At 42.9% G+C, this 21,396-nt stretch overlaps 2 protein-coding genes across 2 annotated transcripts; one reads left to right on the top strand and one right to left on the bottom strand.

Moving 5' to 3' along the window:
* Positions 1–7,982: 7,982 nt before the first annotated feature.
* LOC111967546 (leptin receptor overlapping transcript-like 1) lies at positions 7,983–9,862 on the bottom strand. The gene is made up of 4 exons (XM_023992639.2): positions 9,753–9,862; positions 8,901–8,976; positions 8,599–8,785; positions 7,983–8,249 (listed from the first exon to the last, which is right to left on the bottom strand). Exons 1-4 carry the CDS (start codon positions 9,766–9,768, stop codon positions 8,133–8,135), a joined length of 396 nt encoding a protein of 131 aa, XP_023848407.1. The 5' UTR covers positions 9,769–9,862; the 3' UTR covers positions 7,983–8,132.
* srp72 (signal recognition particle 72) lies at positions 9,050–20,309 on the top strand. The gene is made up of 20 exons (XM_023992637.2): positions 9,050–9,070; positions 10,179–10,350; positions 11,051–11,171; positions 11,323–11,446; positions 13,412–13,555; positions 13,676–13,787; positions 13,898–13,929; positions 14,057–14,181; positions 14,306–14,363; positions 14,516–14,647; positions 14,766–14,894; positions 15,425–15,497; positions 15,728–15,792; positions 15,900–15,995; positions 16,650–16,753; positions 16,866–16,943; positions 17,133–17,270; positions 17,383–17,423; positions 17,555–17,714; positions 19,503–20,309. Exons 2-20 carry the CDS (start codon positions 10,239–10,241, stop codon positions 19,693–19,695), a joined length of 2,037 nt encoding a protein of 678 aa, XP_023848405.1. The 5' UTR covers positions 9,050–9,070; positions 10,179–10,238; the 3' UTR covers positions 19,696–20,309.
* Positions 20,310–21,396: the final 1,087 nt, after the last annotated feature.

The following is a 21,396-nucleotide window of genomic DNA, read 5'->3' as shown; positions in this document are numbered from 1 at the left end:
CTGGATAAGTCAAGTTTAGGGCTAGTCAGAAGGGAACAAAGCAAGGAGACCACTAGCAAACACCTACTCCAGTCATTAGTCATCACTTTCCATTGGTTTAGAAGAGCACCCCGTTGCCTGGGACACAGCCATACAGAGCACAGACTGCCCGAGAAAACCAGAGAGATGCCCAAGAAAAATCAAAATTCACTTAACATAAGATTCCATAGATCCTAGGCAGTCATATTACTCATGTCATGTCCATTTAGACCAGTGCTGCACAACTCCTGTCTGTAGTCAGGGTATATTAGTAGTACCTTCTCATTCATTCTAAACCTTGCAAGCGAACTAGCAGTCAAACTCATCTGTTAGCAACACACAGCAAGACGCAACTCTCTACAGCCCCTGAAGACTAGAAATGTGCAACCCGTGGCCCATGGTTTGGACAAAGGCGGTGTAGGCTATGCTTACTTGGTGGGGTGTGAACTGGCTGAGGAAGTCCTCACACAGCCCTCTCCATTTGTCGACCTGGGTTTGCAGGTCAGCCATCTCATCTGATTCCCATTAGGGAATTCTGCAGATTTGGAAAGGGAAGGAAACAAGTTCACATGGACATGTGTGACTGAGAACATCCTATGTCTATAACCGCTGTTCCCAATTACATTAGCTATGTCTAAGATAACTGTTATGGGCTCTGTTTTGCTGTGTCACACATAACTGAACTGACTGTCAATGATAAGTTGTTAAAAAAGGCCCAAGCTCATTGAGGACAAATTGCTGTTACCTGTCACAGTGCTGGCTGTCCATGTCCACAAGGGGGMAGCACTGTATCTGGGTGGGGCTCTCTGAGCCCTGTGAGCTCCACCTCAACTCTTCTACCTCCTTCTCCAACTGGTTCACCTGATGAAACAGAGCCGTCTTCTCCTTTAACAGGCAGTCTTGGAGTCTGGAGGTTTTATTCAGATATCAAATCTGGGGTCATGTACTTACTGTGTCCGTCCGTCCGTCTGTGCTACATAACCAATGACAACAGAGTGATGGGTAGGGCATAGCTACCTCTTGACGCAGCACATCCAGTAGAGCTGCTGTTCACACGGCCACTCAAACTGCTCAGCCGCCTCCTGGAGCTTCCTCAGGCTGCCCATCATTTTCCCGCTGCAGTTCCTGCACCTTCCTCTGGTTGGCACTGCACAATTTGACATTTCCTCTAATGGGTGCTGCTCCATCTCCTGGGTGCTGGTGCCATAGCGGCACTGAGGCGTTTTCAGCTCCCATATCTTACTATCGGCCAAAAACACATTAAGAGTGTTAAAAGTGAACTTATTAACCTCTATGGGATCGGTGTCCCCTCCGCGGACGGTTGAGCTAGCGTAGGCTAATGTGATTAGCATGAGGTTCTAAGTGTTAAAAGTRAATTTTTCCGGTGCTACCTGCATTTATAGATGTTTCTAATATGTGGTGTTAAAAAAAATCAATTTTGCAGCATTCTTCCTGAATGTTGCATGAACAGCCAATATATCCAACCAACATGTTACCCCCCTGCTGACGCCATTTTCTTGTACTATCAATCATGAAAACATTCTTTTTAGAAAGACTATGATTCCCCAGTTTATCTTTCACAGGCAAACAATGAATTTCAGCTCAAGGAAGGGTTTTGAGCTGAGCTCATGTGAAACTGCCCTCTCTCCATCATCCCCATAGTGCCAGAGGACCRCTGGAATCATGTGATAACGTATTCTGGCCGTCAGCCAACTTTCCAAACTGGGGATTCGAAGTCAGCGAATTACGGCACAGCATGCTTAAGGGCGTGTGTGTTTTCGCTGACTTAAAATCACAAATTCAAAACTCAATGTTTTTCTTTGACGTGTGACAATATGACTAGCTGGAGATATGTTCGACGTGTTGTTGAAACAGTGGGGTACGGCTTCACTTTGTGTTTGCAGGAGATGGTAATCAAAAGTTAGGAGTTTCATACATTTTTATGTGTCTTTGCTTAGACTGGGTTTACTACATTATGTCCATTTGTACAGCTGGCTTAATACTGCTGCCATTTAAAAAAAGTATGTCTTATGTGTTAAACATTCAGGGGGGTTGGGTACACACACACAGCCATTTTACTTGCCATTTCCAACAGTGCAGAGCAGTGTAGGCCTACCTGTACAGCTGCGCAAGGCCCCTTCGTAAGTGCAGCCCTCTGCAGGGCCTCAGTGTGCAGCTCCTCCACCAGGCCTTCCAGCTGCACCTCCAAGCTCTGCCAGCGCCATAGCTCCGAGTGGACCTGTTCCAGCTGTAGGCCCAGATGTGCAGCGTCTCTGGAGCTCTCCTACACCACAAGATGCACCCGTTGCTGCAAGAACACAACCAGGTCCTTGGTGAGGGCCACATAAACCACGCAGACAGAAACACAAGAACACAAAAGATATGTATTCAACACATGCTATGGTAAAGACTCTTTCAGAAATGGGAGGAATGTTCATGACATTTCCCTTTATTGCACCATTAGTATTCACRTCATCCACTAGACAGATTCTGGAGATGTTACCAGAGTATTTTCCATAAACACCTATAGATAAAGGTGGCTAGCGAGCCCATACTTGATAGTTGAAAATAATTAAGATTTGACAGGAATGTGTCAAGGCATTTTGTATAGYTTCGATTGCATCGGAATGTATAGTTTTTTTGCATTGAGATTCTACGTTTTGCCAATTGAATGTAGACCCTTAGAAAGATTTACAAAAGTAAATGATTCCTAATCCATGCAATTAAGATCACTTTATTCATCAATTGTACACAATGTCGAACCTGTTCATGATAAATCCTGTAGAGCAGTTGGTCATGTTTGAACATTAGCCATGTTAATCTGCTCCTGTTGGCAGAGCTGTGCGGAYAGAGCCTCCGGCTCATTCTGCAGGCTCCTCTCTCTCACTGGCCACCAGGCATTCCCCCTCCAGTACTGCCGTACCAAAAGAAGACGACACTGTGAATGGAAATCTTGTCTCCCCCTTAACCACCATCCCTCCACATCAGAGGACAACTTTCTCTTACGTATTCAAATTATTCTCTCAGTCACTGTACAGTAGGTTTGGAATTTGAACACTGTAAAATGTGATTGGGCTTAACTAGAATATACAGGATCGGTACATCCGAACATCACACCTGCGGGACAGGTACAGGATGGCAACAACAACTGCCCGAGGTACACCAGGAATGCACAATCCCTCCATCAGTGCTCAGACTGTCCGCAATAGGCTAAGAGGCTGGACTGAGGGCTTGTAGGCCTGTTGTAAGGCAGGTCCTCACCAGACATCACCGGCAACAACGTCGCTGGACCAGACAGGACTGGCAAAAAGTGCTCTTCAATGACGAGTCGCGGTTTTGTCTCACCGGGGGTGATGGTCGGATTCGCATTTATCGTCAAAGGAATGAGCGTTACACCAAGGTCTGTACTCTGGAGCGGGATCGATTTGGAGGTGGAGGGTCCGTCATGGTCTGGGGCGGTGTGTCACGGCATCATCGGACTGAGCTTGTTGTCATTGCAGGCAATCTCAACGCTGTGCGTTACAGGGAAGACATCCTCCTCCCTTATGTGCTACCCTTCCTGCAGGCTCATCCTGACATGACCCTCCAGCATGACAATGCCACCAGCCATACTGCTCGTTCTGTGCGTGATTTCCTGCAAGACAGGAATGTCAGTGTTCTGCCATGGCTAGCGAAGAGCCCAGATCTTAATTCCATTTTGCACGTCTGGGACCTGTTGGATCGGGGGGGAGAGGGCTAGGGCCATTCCCCCCAGATATGTCTGGGAACTTGCAGGTGCCTTGGTGGAAGAGTGGGGTAACATCTCACAGCAAGAACTGGCAAATCTGGTGCAGTCCATGAGGAGGAGATGCACTGCAGTACTTAATGCAGCTGGTGGCCACAAGAGATACTGACTGTTACTTTTGATTCTGACCCCCCCTTTGTTCAGGGACACATTATTCCATTTCTGTTAGTCACATGTCTGTGGAACCTGTTCAGTTTATGTCTCAGTTGTTGAATATTATGTTCATACAAATATTTACACATGTTAAGTTTGCTTTAAATAAACACAGTTGACAGTGAGAGGATGTTTCTTTTTTGCTGAGTTTATATATGAATCAGCTTATGTATTGCTTTGTTTCATGTKTCAGTTCCTTGCCAGGTGGGGGAGACAAAGCACAGCTATTCCTCAWTTGTTAGTACTTGATTACCTGCTTCCATGTGAAGTTAATAAACATGTCAAGCACTACCTTACATCACACACACGTGTGGAACGTATAAAATAAACWGTTTAGAGTCAATGGTTGGATCCTTGTGAGATCTGAAGGTTCAGTAGTCAAGGAAGAACAATTAAAAAACTGATGCTCTTCAAAAGTCTCATACCGAATGCAACTAGGACGTGTTGATATTGGAGTTTGATGAATAATTAATTMAATGACAAGATGTTCAAAAATTGCATTTATTTAGAAAAGAAAACCACCATGCTGACTTCTGCCTCCGAACACAAAACTCGTAGATAGAAAATTGGACATCTACACAGTGTCTGCTAAAACGAATAAATAAAATATTACAGGTCTGTGAAACAACATATCTTTTATAAAATAAATCAATGACAAACCCATCCCATGATTAGAATGACCTGAATCAGCAGTTCGTTTGTTTTGAATTATATTGGAATTTGTTGGACATTTCTCAGACTTTCACTATGCAGTACTCGGTCTATAACGATCATTTTGTGGTTTAAAACAGTATGGAATACCTTGGATGTCCAAAAACTGTAGATATACCATCAGTGCATTGCTGTAGGCATAAATGTACAGTATCAGTCAAAAGTTTGGACACACCTACTCATTCAAGGGTTTTTATWAATTTKTGACTATTTTCTACACTGTAGAATAATAGTGAAGACATCACAACTATGGAATAACACATATGGAATCATGTAGTAACCAAAAAATGTGTTAAAAAATTAAAAATATATATATTTGAGATTCTTCAAAGTAGGCACACTTTGCCTTGATGACAGGTTTGCACACTCTTGCATTCTCTCATCCAGCTTCATGAGGAATGCTTTTCCAACAGTCTTGAAGGAGTTCCCACATATGCTGAGCACTTGTTGGCTGCTTTTCCTTCACTCTCTGGTCCAACTCATCCCAAACCATCTCAATTGGGTTGAGGTCGGGTGATCGTGGAGGCCAGGTCATCTGATGCAGCACTCCATCGCTCTCCTTGGTCAAATAGCCCTTACACAGCCTGGAGGTATGTTTTGGGTCATTGTCCTGTTGATAAACCATTTTATTGTCCCACAAAGGGCAAACCAGATGAGATGGCGTATCGCTGTAGAATGCTGTGGTAGAAATGCTGGTTAAGTGTGCCTTGAATTCTAAATAAATCACATAGTCTCACCAGCAAAGCCCCTCCACACCATCACTCCTCCACTGTGCTTAACAGTGGGGACCACACATGCGGAGATCATCCGTTCACCTACCAGTGTCTCACAAAGACACAGCGGTTGGAACCAAAAATCTCAAAATTGGACTCATCAGACCAATGGACAGATTTCCACTGGTCTAATGTCCATTACTCATGTTTCTTGGCCCAAGCAAGTCTCATCTTCTTATTGGTGTCCTTTAGTAGTGGTTTCTTTGCAGCAAATCGACCATGAAGGCCTGATTCACATTGTCTCCTCTGAACAGTTGATGTTTAGATGTGTGTTATTTGAACTATGTGAAGCATTTATTTGGGCTGCAATTTCTGAGACTGGTCACTCTAATGAACTTATCCTCTGCAGCAGAGGTAGCTGATTCTAAATTTCCTGTGGCGGTCCTCACGAGAGCCAGCTTCATTGTAGCACTTGATGGTTTTTGCAACTGCAATTGAAGAAACATTCAAAGTTCTTGACATTTTCCAAATTGACTCACCTTCATGTCAAAGTAATGACAGACTGTCATTTCTCTTTGCTTATTTGAGCTGTTCTTGCCATAATATAGACTTGGGTCTTTTACCAAATAGGTCTAACTTCTGTATACCAACCCTACCTTTTCACAACACAACTGATTGGCTCAAACACATTAAGAAGGAAAGAAATTCCACAAATAAGGCACACCTGTTAATTGAAATGCATTCCAGGTGACTACCTCATGAAGCTGGTTGAGAGAATGCCAAGAATGTGCAAAGCTGTCATCAAGGCAAAGGGTGGCTACTTTGAAGAATCTCAAATATATTTATTTGTTTAACACTTTTTTGGTTACTACATGATTCCTTGTGTTATTTCATAGTTTTGATGTCTTACTATTATTCTACAATGTAGAAAAYAGTAAAAATAAAGAAAAACCCTTGAATGAGGAGGTATGTCCAAACTTTTGACTTGTACTGTATATTTGATTATTTGTTTTGATGTATGGAAAGTTCCAGATTCAATTTGACTTAAATAAAAGGATAACAAAAACACCAAATGCCATTTGCTGTGACATTACCTTTGTAAATTAAGGTAATAAATATTATTTAAAAGTTCAGCTAAACTCAAAAAGGTGCAAAAGAGTTTTCATTATGATACAATTAATACAATCACTATCTTCACTGAGGTTGTGGTCTCTGGAAGACYGGAAATAAGAATGACAAACTGAGTGACACAAAGAGATAACCGATTCATGAGTGCTTCCGGTTATATCTGGAATATTTGTCTCTTCCAGAGACCACTCAAAGATAACTGTTCCTCCCGCAAAATAAAAAGAAAGAGATCATAAACACGCAACCCTTCCACCCAGATGAACAAACCAGTGCACATAGGGTGACAGCTGCTTAATACCTTGGTTAGCTATGACTAATTCAGTTAAATGTAACAAACTCCAAAGCTGCAGCACACTGTTCACTGAGACCTTTAACTAATGACAAACTACACTGAGAGAATGTATGGTATCAGCACACCCAATGCAGGTATACAAAAAAACACATAAAAAACTAGTTTTGGCCTATACGGCGAGCTCATTTCCTCCAACAAGAGGACGCAAGTACATTTTAGTGCAGCTGTACAAAATATAGGCCAAAACAGGATGTGAATTGGTAAACACTGGGGATAATCCACATTTATCTTTGAAACATAATTACAGTGCAGCCTTCGTTTCCTACTCCAGGTATAGAAACCAATAGAATACCTGGTAAATCCAGGCCTAGCAGTATTACCCATGGTTATAAGTAGCCTAGATCTTAAATTGGCCATGTTTCCACCGGCTAGCCCTAATCCTGGGCTGTCTAACGAAGGTTTTTGATGATTTCTAAACCTTGCGCCAACAAATCGATGCCGACTTTGTTTTCGAGAGAAACGACGACACCGGGGTACAATGATTTCTAGACATTTTTCAAAAGGGACAGAATATGCTACACTAGGCTTAACAACAAAGCACAAGAGGCCAGTATCAAATTAACGTATTTGAATAGCCGAGTCATTAGAATTGATCACTGCAATAGGCGACAGTGCATTGTATAATGTATTATATCAATATACGCTGTATGTACGTTAGTATTGAACGGTTTCAATCTGAGAGACTAAAGCTCACAGCTTTCAATATGCTCTTCAAAAACARCACATACTCCATACAAAATATCCTGTGCTGTCAGCACTTGGAGGGAGAAACTTTCCTCAAGACTGACCARCACGCTATTGTACACCGTCAATCCCAAAGGAGTAACAACATTTGTCAGTTAGATAGATATCTTTGTCACAGGAAAAGCTTCCACCTTTCAGACAATCACAATCCCTCCCATAGGTCAATCTGAGTCCAGGTTTACATTAAGTTTGACATCTTTGCATTTTCACAGATAAGATGGACATTTATGATTTCAACATTATAAAGATTTTGACTCTCAAAAGATAAACCTGTACAGTACATAAATGGAGAAKACTCAAACATGGAGCAAATATAAAGTACAAAGGAAAGTCAGCACATCCACCTGAAGTCAGTCTGACGTGCCACATGACAGTTAAATCAAATTATTGCACTGGTTTAATGTGTCTATGGATGGGAGGTCATAAATATACAACAAACAACAATAATAGTAATCATAATGACAATAATAATAACAATTCTAGTAATATAAACAGTTCAGACTTAGTCCCCCACCTCACGCTCCCAATTTTACCACTGCTGCCAACTAAAGTCGTCGTTTGATCCGAAGACCAAGAAGAATCCCAGAATGGTTGCGAAGATCACTACATTGCCTGTTAACACAAGCGCACATGCTCCCCAGGCAATCTGTAAACAACAAACATGAATAATTCAGTCCGCACATGTTACAAAATTCTGCTTTGCACACTTTCAATCTGTAGTTTGGACTGAGCAAAACAAAGTCCTTTTTAAACTGTTGTTTAGTAATGGAGTTTAGTAAAGGAGCATTTATTGTTATTACACAAATGGTAGCCTATAAGATTTAAAAGGAATGGTCCTTATTCCATTTGTGTAACAAGAAAAATGCATGCAAATAGAAAGCAATTACTTTAACAGCAAAGCAAACGCAATGTTTTAACTCCACAGGTATAAGTGCAAAGTGTTGCCAAACACCACTAAGCCTACACATGCAAAAATYCCCAAAATGTGTACTTACAACATCGGCTCTGGCGAAAATGATTGGCAGGCCGAAAGCTGAAACCACTATGCCTGTTGTGAGAAATAAAGCCAGCTCTTTGCAGGCGTTGCTTGCCGAGTCTGTGTCGTCAACAATTCTCCGGGAAATGCCGTAAGGGATTGGGGCGAGGATGTAGAAGAAGAGGAGGAACAAGGGCCAGTATTTACTGTGAAGAGAGAAGTTCCCAGCAGTTATGACTGGAAAAATACTAAATCTGGGCGGCATCATATTACAAAGGCCTGCATCATGACAGTCAGGTTGAATATGATGGAGATACTTACTYATACACTGGAAGGGCACATCCTAGCATCAGGAACATGAGTCCAATGGCCCCACCAAAGGACAGGCTGATCAGAGCTAGAAAGGAGTGGTAAAGAAACTAAGCAGCTGTGTGTGTAAGACTAAATCCTTTGGTCATAATTGATCATCTGACCGTTGGCCTAATGCTTGGGTGAGGGGATGCTGATTATTTTCAGCTMCCATTTATTATGTGAATTGGTGGCTAGGTGCTATTATTATCGTTTGATTTGTAAACTCCAGCATGTCATGTTATTTAGCTAGTAGCTAGCTAGCTGGTGAGGATTGAGACAATGCTATAGCTAGCTAGTTGGTGAGGAGAGACAATGCAATTGCTATCGAAGTCTAAGTCATCGTTGCATAGCTAACTAGCTTGATAGCATTCTTAGTTAGCGCTATCTTCATTGCCTGGCTTGACATAACAACCAATCAATAACACAGAAGGTTTGGCAGGAAGGCAAATATAGTTTTTAACGTGGATTTCATTGATTCAGATCATTAGCTATCTAGCTTAGTTGACCATTCGAAACTACGCTACCAGAACTAGCCTGGTACCAAGCTAGCTAACATTAGCTTTACTGCTTCATCTCTCGTTTATATGTAGCTAGCGAAGCGGCAAAMTATTTATTTAGATAGTTAGCTACACTACTATTTATCGGCCTGTCAAAGCTAGTAGACGTTAGCTTAGCCGGCTAACTAGCTAGTACTCAGTTGTTAGCTTAATAGCTAGCAGCACATCCATCCTTTCAGCGTTTATATATATATGTGTGTGATTTATTACTTTTGTTGCAATCCTGTTAATGTATTATCTTAAAGTATGATAGTAACTTCCTCACCTTTAATTCCGGCCATTTCTGTAGGACATAAACTTGTCACACAGTCCACGACAACAATACACCCTTGCTACTGGATCAAACAGTCCGTGCATACGATTTCAAAGAGCTGTCTGTAGCTAGCATCGCGCATGCGCGAAATCCGTCACTCAAAACAATAMATTTGTCTTTGAATAAATAGACAATAATCAATTTATCGCAGACAAAATCAGATGATTTATGCATGTGTATGCTTAAACTCCACCCTGTATCAGTATCTATACATTAGCTCATTATTATTGTGTTGATGAGAGAGTTTATTCTTAATACTCTGTTAATATCAATGCCATTTTTATTGACAAAAATGTAATAAGCTAGTATAGTATGCTGTATTATGATGTTTGTCTTTGTAAATGCATGGGGATTCCTCACTTGTTTTGTTTTCTKTAGGTACAGTTGTGATTCTATCAACCCGGAAGAAGAACATTTTGCTTCCGGCTACAGTTTCGCATGCAGCGAAACATGTCGAGTGGAGGAGGCTCCGTTGCTTCGCTGTGGACTGAAGTGAATCGCTGTGGACAGAATGGAGACTTCACTCGTGCCCTAAAAGCTGTCAACAAAAGTAGGATTTTGCTCTTGTTCACATGTTTGTAACTGTCAAGCTATGACCTAATGTTTAAAGGCTGACTAGTTTGCTAACATAGCTAGCTACAGCTGTTAGCACTTAGCTAAAGCGTTACCTAGCAGAAATAAGCAACTATACGTTACTCAAGCTAATCACTAACTAGTTTCTGTTTATATTTGAGTAATTTTACCAACTGACGAGTCRGAGTCTAGCGTATATGTTGTTGAGGACAGTAATATCACATTTTGACCAACATGAATTATTCAACACTGTGACGTGTCCCAATTTAGCTAACTACTAGCTTAGCCACACTATAGCAACATTCGTCCTAGACGCTTAGTTATCACTTTTTTAAATTTAACCTTTATTTAACTAGGCAAGTCAGTTAAGACGGCCTACCGGGGGACAGTGGCTTAACTGCGTTGTTCAGGGACAGAACGACAGATTTTTACCTTTTCAGCTCGGGCTGTCCCAACTCTCTAACCACTAACGTTAGGCTACCTGCCGCCTCATCATACCGTAGGTAGCAGCCTTGTATCTACCAGGAAACTGTGATTTAATAGATTTGAGCAAAAATATTTTCCATGTGCACTACAAATTGAGATTTTATTAAGTTAACTAGTTTGATGGCGTTGACYTGAAGAAAAAGTATACATTTTAATGTAAATTGTAATCCCGAAGTGCATTTCTTCCACAGTTTTGCATGAAGTCAAGGAAGACGTGACAGCCCTTCACTGTAAAATAGTTTGCCTGGTGCAGAATTGCAGCTTCAAAGAGGCACTGAATGTCATGAACACTTATTCAAAAGTACTTGGCAGGTTTGTTGAATATGACAAATTACTGGATCATATTGTTACATTTTGATAATCTTGTAGCAATGCAAAATCTATAAATACTTGACTTGGTCAGAGAAATTCCTGGTTGTACCCTTTTCCAATGTTGAACACTTATTTTTTTGTTCTTCCTCAGTGAGCTTATTGTGTTTGAAAAAGCCTACTGTGAGTACCGATTGAACAGAGTTGAAAGTGCCCTGAAGACCATTGAAAGTGTTTCAGAACAAACAGACAAGCTCAAGGAACTCTATGGCCAAGTGGTAAGACTTTTTGAAAATAAGACATTACATGAGTTGTTGTTAACGCTGCTTGGCTGTCTACCCTTCAGTGGATAATCCTGCCAGCCACAGTAAACTGGCCCAATGTACTGGCCTCAAGTCATTACTAGTTATCTCAGCCACAAAGTAATAATGATCAAATCAAATTTTATTTGTCACATGTGCCAAATACAACAGGTGTAGACCTTACTGTGAAATGCTCACTTACAAGCCCCTAACCAACAATGCAGTTCAAGAACTAGTTAAGAAAATATTTACTAAAATAAAGTAAAAATAAAAAGTACCACAGTAGAATGACATAACAATAACAAGGCTATATACAGGGGGCCCGGTACCGAGTAAATGTGYGGRGGTACAGGTTARTCGAGGTAATTTGTACATGTAGTTAGAGGTAAAGTGACAATGCATAGATGATAAACAGAGAGTAGCAGCAGTGTAAAAACAAAGGGGATGGTCTGGGTGGCCATTTGATTAATTGTTTAGCAGTCTTATGGCTTGGGGGTAGAAGCTGTTAAGGAGCCTTTTGGACCTAGACTTGGAGCTCCGGTACCGCTTGCCGTGTGGTAGCAGTGAGAAMAGTCTATGACTTTTGTGACTGGAGGGTTTGACCATTTTTGGGGCCTTCCTCTGACACCGCCTGGTATAGAGGTCCTGGATGGCAGGAAGCTTGGCCCCAGTGATGTATTGGGCTGTACGCACTACCCTCTGTAGCGCTTTATGGTCAGACACCGAGCAGTTGCCATACCAGGCGGTGATGCAACTGGTCATAATGCTCTTGATGGTGCAGCTGTAGAACATTTTGAGGATCTGGGGACCCATGCCAAATAGTTTGTCTCCTGCGGGGGAAAAGGTATTGTCATGCCCTCTTCCCAACTGTCTTGGTGTGTTTGGACTTTGATAGTTTGTTGGTGATGTGGACACCAAGGAACTTAACTCTCCACCTGCTCCACTTGAACCTCATTTATGTAAACAGGGGCCTGTTTGGCCCTCCTTTTTCTGTAGTCCACGGTCATCTCCTTTGTCTTGCTCACGTTGAGGGAGAGATTGTTGTCCTGGCACCACACTGACAGGTCTTTGACCTCTTCCCTATAGGCTGTCTCATAGTTGTTGGTGATCGGGCCTACCACTGTTGTCATCAGAACTTAATGATGGTGTTGGAGTTGTGCTTTGCCACGCCGTTGTGGGTGAACAGGGAGTACAGGAGGGGACTAAGCACACACCCCAGAGGGAACCGGTGTTGAGGATCAGCGTGACAGATGTGTTGTTGCCTACCCTTACCACCTGGGGGGCGGCCCGTCAGGAAGTCCAGGATCCAGTTGCAGTGGGGGGTGTTTAGTCCAAGGGTCCTTAGCTTAGTGTTGAGCTTTGTGGGCACGATGGTGCTGAGTCACTGAACAGCATTCTCACATAGGTGTTCCTTTTGTCCAGGTGGGAAAGGGCAGTATGAATTGAGATTGCATCATCTGTGGATCTGTTGGGGTGGTATGCGAGTTGGAGTGAGTCTAGGGTTTCATGGCTGCCGATGTGAGTGCTACGGGGTGTTAGTCATTTAGGCAGGTTACCTTCGCATTCTTGGGCACAGGGACTATGGTGGTCTGCTTGACACGTGAGTATTACAGACTCGGTCAGAGCGAGGTTGAAAATGTCAGTGAAGACATTTGCCAGTTGGTCTGCGCATGCTCTGAGTACACACCCCGGTTTTGAGTTTGTTTTCCAGTGATTGCACGTTGGCCAATAGAACCGATGGTAGTGGTGATTTACTTACTCGCCTACGAATCCTAACAAGGCATCCCAACCTTCTCCCTCGGTCTCTCCGCCTTTTCTTCACACGAATGACAGGTATTTGAACCTGTTCTCTGGAAAGCAGTATATCCTTAGCGTCAGACTTATTAAATCAATTGTGGTAACTGGTGACAACCCTGGCCTCCCCTTTTGTTCTCACCTTAGCTGTACCGTATGGAGCGCTATGATGAGTGCAAGGCTGTCTACACGGACCTGATCAGGAACTCCCAGGATGAATACGAAGAGGAGAGGAAGACCAACCTATCAGCCGTGGTGGCTGCTATGAGCACATGGGAGAAGGCTTCTCCGGTTGGTCTTCTGCACACAATTAGAACAGACTTCTATTTATAATGGTCCTCTGAGACACTTGGTTATTGAAGCCCTGGCATCCTTAATCTTCCCAAATGTCATTCCACCCTGTTTTTGCAGGATGATCTTGGCCTGTCTGAGACGACATACGAGCTGAGCTACAACGCTGCCTGCACTCTAATTGGTCGAGGCCAGCTCACAGAGGCTCTGAACAAACTACAGGAAGCAGAAGGTCAGGGCCACAGACATATTGCAATTCATCCTGCTACATAATGTAGCACTTAAGGTTTTTGTCCAGCCCTTTCGTGGTTAATGTTGACCATTTTTGTTWATTTTTTTCAGAGCTTTGTCGGGTTTTCTTCTCAGAGGATTCGGTGAGTGCTCTATGCCTGTGAAATAAATATGTTCACAATGTCATGGCTGAGCGTACAGACAGAAATGTCACCMCCTGTTTTTTTTTTTCAAGTTCTGAATCGTAATTGGCTTGTCTGGTTCGTGCAGGATATAACTGAGGAGGACGTTGAGTCGGAGCTGGCTGTCATCCACTCCCAGATGGCCTACATTATGCAGTTACAGGGTCGGACAGAGGAGGCGCTGCAGCTCTATAACCAAGTCATCAAGCTCAAGTGAGTGTTCCTCCAAAGTGGAATCAATTGAGCCATTACATTCCATTGTAGCTGATGTGCAATTGTAGGCACAGGAAGAGAAAAGCGGAAGAGTTGTCTCATTATTATTTTTGTTGAATCCTAGGCCGTCAGATGTGGGACTTCTAGCTGTGACTGCTAACAACATCATTACAATAAACAAGGTGGGTACATGCATGAACATTCCCTGTACTGCTAGGAACGACTAAACATTGAAACAGGCTTAGCTGTTATTGACCGTGTTCTCTTATTGTTTGAACCCATGGTTTTGATCTTGGGCCAGAGCTGTTGCTCATATCCCCTTTTTCTCCTACAGGACCAAAACGTGTTTGACTCTAAGAAGAAGGTGAAACTGACAAATGCCGATGGCGTTGAGTACAAGCTGGCTAAGAAGCAGCTGCAGGCCATTGAATTCAACAAAGCTCTGTTGGCTATGTACACTAACCAGGTATCGGATTTGAGTTGTATTTTGACACGTAGTTATACACACTCATGGCACAATCTGAATAGGTTAGACTGGAAATCCAAACAGTCATTGATGACTTGCGCTACATTATACCCCACAGGCGGACCAGTGCAGAAAGCTGTCGTCAGGCCTCCAGTCCCAGAACCCAGGCCACCCGCGGCCAGTTTTGATCCAGGTGGCTCAGCTGTGCAGAGAGAAGCAACACTCAAAGGCCATAGAGCTGCTTCAGGTACTCACTCTGGGCCAAATCCTAACTTGAGATACGTGTAGTTGATGTATGAATATAAATAGGACATTGAGAAAGCTCTTCCTTTGCCTCCCGAGTGGCACAGCGATCTAAGGCACTGCATCGCAGTGCTAGAGGCGTCACTACAGATCCGGGTTTGATCCCGGGCTGTGTCGCAGCTGGCCGCGAACGGGAGACCCATGAGGCGGTGCACAATTGGCCCAGCGTCGTCAGGGGAGGGTTTGGCCATGTTGGACGGTGTTTACTCCGATACATTGATGCTTCCGGGTTAAATGAGCAGTGTGTCAAGAAGCAGTGCAGCTTTGCAGGGTCGTGTTTCGGAGGACACATGGCTCTCGACCATCGCCTCACCCGAGTCTGTACGGGAGTTGCAGTGATGGGACAAGACTGTAACTAATAATTTGGGTATCACAAAATTGGGGATAAAAGGGGGTAAAAAGTGCACGCACAAAAAATAAATCTCTTCCTTATCCTGCAAGTATAATGCTAACTGTGTGATTCTGTTTTTAAAGCGTTTCTCAGACCAGCACCCAGACAGTGCATCTGGTATCAAATTGACGATGGCACAACTCTATTTGACTCAAGGTAAACTTCTCTTTCCAAATCCCTTTTTTTTTGTCACTGGGTAATAACCCCAAAAATAGGCCTATTGAAGATAAATTGGATTAGATTAGTGCTAAACATTGCCTTTACTGATGCCTGGTACTGTTATCTTTTCATTTGTTTTGGCAGCATTTAGTTCTGTTGTGTTTGCGCATATGACAGACTACAAGTTAACCTCATAATAAATAAATGTATCGGTGTCTTCCCCAAAGGTCACGTTACAAAAGCATGTGACATCTTGAGGTCGATCGAAGATTTCAAGCACAAACAAGGGATGGTTAGTTTTTATACTCTTCTATTGTTCTTAATCTAATCATAGATGTAACATTTTCTGAACAAACATTACAAGGATCATAAGACTAAGAAATTGACATTGTTTCACAGATCTCAGCTCTGGTAACAATGTACAGCCACGAAGAGGACATCGACAGCGCAATTGATGTCTTCAGCCAAGCTATTCAGTACTACCAATCTGAACAGGTATTATACCCCTTTGACATGGAATGTGACGTCTTGAAAGCACCTCGGCTATGGTATGTTTGTTTGTCTGAAAAGGTACACTATGGCTTTTTAAATGCCGCCACGAAACCTTCTCTGCAGATAGTTTTGAAGTGTCACTGAACGGACATTTAACTTGTCTGTAAAGGAATTCCACTTCTGAAGCGGGACTAATGTCCATCACTAGGCTATCAGAACTGTCAATCAAATTATCTCGTGCTGCCTGTGCCCACCCTGCTGCCTGCATGCAGACCACTCGCTCCTAAGAAAAGTACTTCGACGTTCGTTAAATACAATGACTTAACAATACATTTAGTAGAAAGAAAACACATCTCTACCCTAACAAAAAAAAAAACATAAATCAGCAACGTTTGTTGTCAGGGAAACAATACTGAACATCCTATGCAGGAGCAGAATTCTGCTTGGAAAAGTTAGACGCTTCTGACGCAGCCCTTTTTTTTGTTGTCTGGAAGGTTATCAATTGTCGCTATGGACCCGTTACTAGCGGCTTCCAATGTATGAAAGGGGTATAAGTAGACGAGCACCTTTTTAGATTTATCACGAAGTCGATGTAACTTTGAAAATGTGCTGCCATAGTAGCACTTCATTGTCAACTGTTGTCTTCTGCCATCCCAGCCTGGTTCCTCTGTTCACCTGGCGCTCGTACGAGAGGCCGCTAATTTCAAGCTAAAGTACGGACGGAAAAAGGAAGCCATCAGTGACCTGGAACAACTGTGGAAGTGAGCGATGTTCTGTTTCTGTTGTGTTGTGCGGTGGTGATGCTGGTGAATGTTTTGCTTGCTCTTCAATGTAATACATTCAATGTAATAACTAGTCCCCCCCGCTCCACAGGCAAAACACCAATGACATCCACACTTTGGCACAACTTATCTCGGCTTATTCTTTGGTGGATCAAGATAAAGCCAAGTCGTATCCTTTCTTTGCTCTCAGTATTTTAAACTACACATAGGTTTGAGTATTTGAATGACTATCGCTGATTAGTGCAGTTTTAAATTCAGTCAAAGCGTTTTTTATTTTTTATAACCATTGTTATCATAAAGTACATACAACTGCCTAGTAAATGGAAAGGCATGTTATATCCTTAGCCCTTTGTCCCAGCCTCAGCAAGCACCTCCCCTCCCCTGAAAGCATGTCGTTCAACGTGGACGTAGATGAGCTGGAGAACTCTCACGGAGCCAACTATGTCAGAAAGAAGGCTGCTAAAGTAACGGGGGAGAACCTACCCAAAGAACAAGGGTGAGGAGACCTGAAGCTTTTTAAAGCACTTAATTAAGCTGCATACTACCTGTTCTACACATTCTGTGTACATAGGCGTTTCTCTCACTATCAATATTATCTCTCTCCACAGCCAGGGGGATGTTAAGAAGAAGAAGAAGAAGAAAAAGAAGGGTATTGAAAGTTGTGTTGTATGTGAATATCTGCATGCTGTGTGGCCCAAAGAATTGTCCTATCTGATTTAAATAAAGTCAGCATCTCTGAATGGGATGGGGAATCACTGTTTGGCTCCTGCCTCTGTTTAGGCAAACTGCCCAAGAACTACGACTCAACGGCGAACCCTGACCCGGAGAGATGGCTGCCCATGAGAGAGCGCACCTACTACCGGGGCAGGAAGAAGGGCAAGAAGAAGGACCAAGTGGGTAAAGGCACGCAGGGGGCCACGTCAGGAGCTGCATCCGACCTGTGAGTAACGCATCCGTGTTTCTTATTGTTGGTCACTTCCACAAACTCTTAATGTATATAAATCTAATAGTTTAATTCAGGAAAAATCAACGCAACCCTGTCTGATTCCCGATTTGTTCATGTGGCACCTTTTTTATAGTTTTGAGAATGACACAAATATCAATTTCCACAAAGTTTGCTGCTTCAGTGTCTTCAGTATTCCATTGTAACATCTGACAAAAATATCTAAAGTATAATTACAAGCATTTCATAAGTGTCAAATGCATTTTATTGACAATTMCATGAAATTGATGCAAAGAGTCAATATTTGCAGTGTTGACCCTTCTTTTTCAAGACTTCTGCAATCCGCCCTGGCATGCTGTCAGTTAACTTCTGGGCCACATCCTGACTGATGACAGCCCATTCTTGCATAATCAATGCTTGGAGTTTGTCAGAATTTGTGGGGTTTTGTTTGTCCACCCGCCTCTTGAGGATTGAATACAAGTTCTCAATGGGATTAAGGTCTGGTGGAGTTTCCTGGCCATGGACCCAAAATATCTATGTTTTGTTCCCCGAGCCACTTAGTTAGCACTTTTGCCTTATKGCGAGATGCTCCATCATGCTGGAAAWGGCATGTTGGTCACCAAACTGTTGGATGGTTGGGAGAAGTTGCTCTCGGAGGATGGGTTGGTACCATTCTTTATTCATGGCTGTGTTCTCAGACAAAATTATGAGTGAGCCCACTCCCTTGGCTGAGAAGCAACCCCACACATGAATGGTCTCAGGATGCTTTACTGTTGGCATGACACAGGACTGATGGTAGCGCTCACCTTGTCTTCTCCGGACAAGCTTTTTTCCGGATGCCCCAAACAATCGGAAAGCGAATTTATCAGAGAAAATGACTTTACCCCAGTCCTCAGCGGTCCAATCCCTGTACCTTTTGCAGAATATCAGTCTGTCCCTGATGTTTTTCCTGGAGAGAAGTGGCTTCTTTGCTKCCCTTCTTGACACCAGGCCATCCTCCAAAAGTCTTCGCCTCACTGTGCGTGCACACCTGCCTGCTGCCATTCCTGAGCAAGCTCTGTGCTGGTGGTGCCCTGATCCCGCAGCTGAATCAACTTTAGGAGAYGGTCCTGGCGCTTGCTGGACTTTCTTGGGCGCCCTGAAGCCTCCTTCACAACAATTGAACCGCTCTCCTTGAAGTTCTTGATGGTTGATTGAGGTGCAATCTTACTGGCAGCAATATCCTTGCCTGTGAAGCCCTTYTTGTGCAAAGCAATGATGACGGCACGTGTTTCCTTGCAGGTGACCATGGTTGACAGAGGAAGAACAATGATTCCRAGCACTAACCTYCTTTTTAAAGCTTCCAGTCTGTTATTCAAACTCAATCTGCATGACAGAGTGATCTCCRGCCTTGTCCTTGTCAACACTCACACCTGTGTTAACGAGAGAATCATTCAAACATTCTGGAGTAAATGCAAATTGCCATCATACAAACTGAGGCAGCAGACTTTGTGAAAATTTATATTTGTCATTCTCAAACGTTTTGGCTACGACTGTATATTTAAACCGCCCTAATGTTGGAAACAAACATCATTATTATGTTGTCATCCAGAGTCATTATGTTCCTAGCTATGGCACACAATATTTTACTTACAGCAGGTTTTTAAAGGACCAAAGAGTTTGGGCTGCTTTGTGTTTTCATTTTTTCCATGGAAAGAAAAATGTAATACTGGTATTGTCACAGCTCTACTTTTTACCTGTACTGTTGCATTTGGCCGGTAACACATTATTCTTCTGTGTTTCCAGGGATGCCAGTAAGACTGCCAGCAGCCCCCCCACCTCCCCCCGGCCAGGGTCAGCCCAAGCCTCTGCCTCCACCTCGGCCCCCGCTGCCAGCAACGTGGTCCCTCCACGACAGCAGAAGCCCGCTGCTGCAGGGCCAGGGGCCCGCAAGAAGGCCCCTCAGAAGAAGAAGAAAGGAAGCAAGGGTGGCTGGTAGACTGGAAGAACGCTGCAGATATGGAGCAACACATTGGCAACCACCACCACACGGCCCGAAACTCACAGAATCATGTGCTTTGTCATTTAAGTTGATTAGCTTGTTTTTTTTTTTTAACCACAAACATTGTCCAATTTGTAGTTGTTGAATAGGTTGCGATGAATTGAGTAATAGGCCTCAATTCCCTGCCTGGTTCCTTCACGGTTAGATAAAAAAAAAAATTGAAACAATTGTCGGAGAACTAATGGAAATGGCCAGAGACCTTATTTGTTTGTTGTAGGCAAGTGGGTTCTCTAGTTATCTTCTGTGCAGAGGAAATTTACTGTTTGTTTTTTCTGTTCTCTGAGCCTGAGTTTTTGAAAACTGTTCTTTGACCGTAAACTAATTTCCTTGACTTGCTCACTCAAAAAGAGCCAAGCTTTGTATGCAAAAGTTAGTATATATTTCTTTCCTGCATTGGTTTCGTCTAAAGTAAAAAGCCTTTTTTTTATTTTTTATTATTGCGTAGCAGTACGTCATTTGCGTATTGTTTTAGGRAAAATTATGAAAGCAAACGATTTTGGCCAAAATGTGTGTCCCATTATGTCTYAATAAATACGCTTCCTTAACTGAAACTGATCTTTGTGTTAATTTGTCTTTGGAAAGTCTTATACATTTTTATTTTTTTTTTATTTTACCTTTATCTAACCACTAGGCTACCTGCCGAACCATCAATGATGTGTATATACAGTGCTAACGGAAAGTATTCAGACCCCATGACTTTCAACGTTACAGCTTTATTCTAAAATGTATTCAATATTTGTTTCCTCAATCGACACACAATAACCCGTAATGAGCAAAAAAAKAATTTATATATTTTTTAGCAAATTTTATTACATACCTTATTTAAGTAAGTATTCAGACCCTTTGCTATGAGACTTGAAATTTAGCTCAGGTGCATTCTGTTTCCATTGCTCATCCTTGAGATGTTTSTACAATTTGATTGGAGTCCACCTGTGGTAAATTCAATTGATTGGACATGATTTGGAAAGGCACACCTGTCTGTACAAGGTCCCACAGTTGACAGTGCATGTCAGAGCAAAATCAAAACCATTCGGTCAAAGGATTTGTCCGTAGAGCTCAGAGACATGATTGTGTCGAGACCAAGAACCTGATGGTCACTTTGACAGAGCTCCAGAGTAGAACCTTCCAGAAGGACACCCATCTCTACAGCACTCCACCAATCAGGCCTTTATGGTAGAGTAGCCAGACAGAAGCCACTCCTCAGTAAAAAGGCACATGACAGCCCACTTGGAGTTTGCCAAAAGGCACCTAAAGGACACTCAGACCATGAAAAACAAGATTCTCTGATCGGCTGAAACCAAGATTGAACTCTTTGACCTGAATGCCAAGCGTCACGTCTGGAGGAAACCTGGCAGCATCTCTACGGTGAAGAATGGTGGTGGCAGCATCATGCTGTGGGGAGGTTTTTCAGCGGCAGGGACTGGGAGACTAGTCAGGATCGAGGGAAAGATGAACGGAGCAAAGTACAGAGAAATCCTGGATGAAAACCTGTTCAGGACAGCAGACTAGGGCGATGGTTCACCTTCCAACAGGACAACGCAGGAGTGGCTTCGGGCCAAGTCTCTGAATGTCCTTGAGTGGCACAGCCAGAGCCCGGACTTGAATGTGATTGAACATCTCTGGAGAGACCTGAAAATA

The sequence above is a fragment of the Salvelinus sp. IW2-2015 genome, linkage group LG8 (genome assembly GCF_002910315.2).
Source record: "Salvelinus sp. IW2-2015 linkage group LG8, ASM291031v2, whole genome shotgun sequence".
Lineage (NCBI taxonomy): Eukaryota > Metazoa > Chordata > Actinopteri > Salmoniformes > Salmonidae > Salvelinus > Salvelinus sp. IW2-2015.
This window is presented reverse-complemented; position numbering and strand designations above follow the sequence as displayed.

Coding starts and splice junctions, on each gene's coding strand:
- srp72 (XM_023992637.2), top strand. CDS start 10,239: ATGCAGCGAAACATGTCGAGTGGAGGAGGCTCCGTTGCTTCGCTGTGG. Junction 11,447..13,411: donor AGGAACTCTATGGCCAAGTG/GTAAGACTTTTT, acceptor TTCTCACCTTAG/CTGTACCGTATGGAGCGCTA. Junction 15,793..15,899: donor TCAAGCACAAACAAGGGATG/GTTAGTTTTTAT, acceptor ATTGTTTCACAG/ATCTCAGCTCTGGTAACAAT.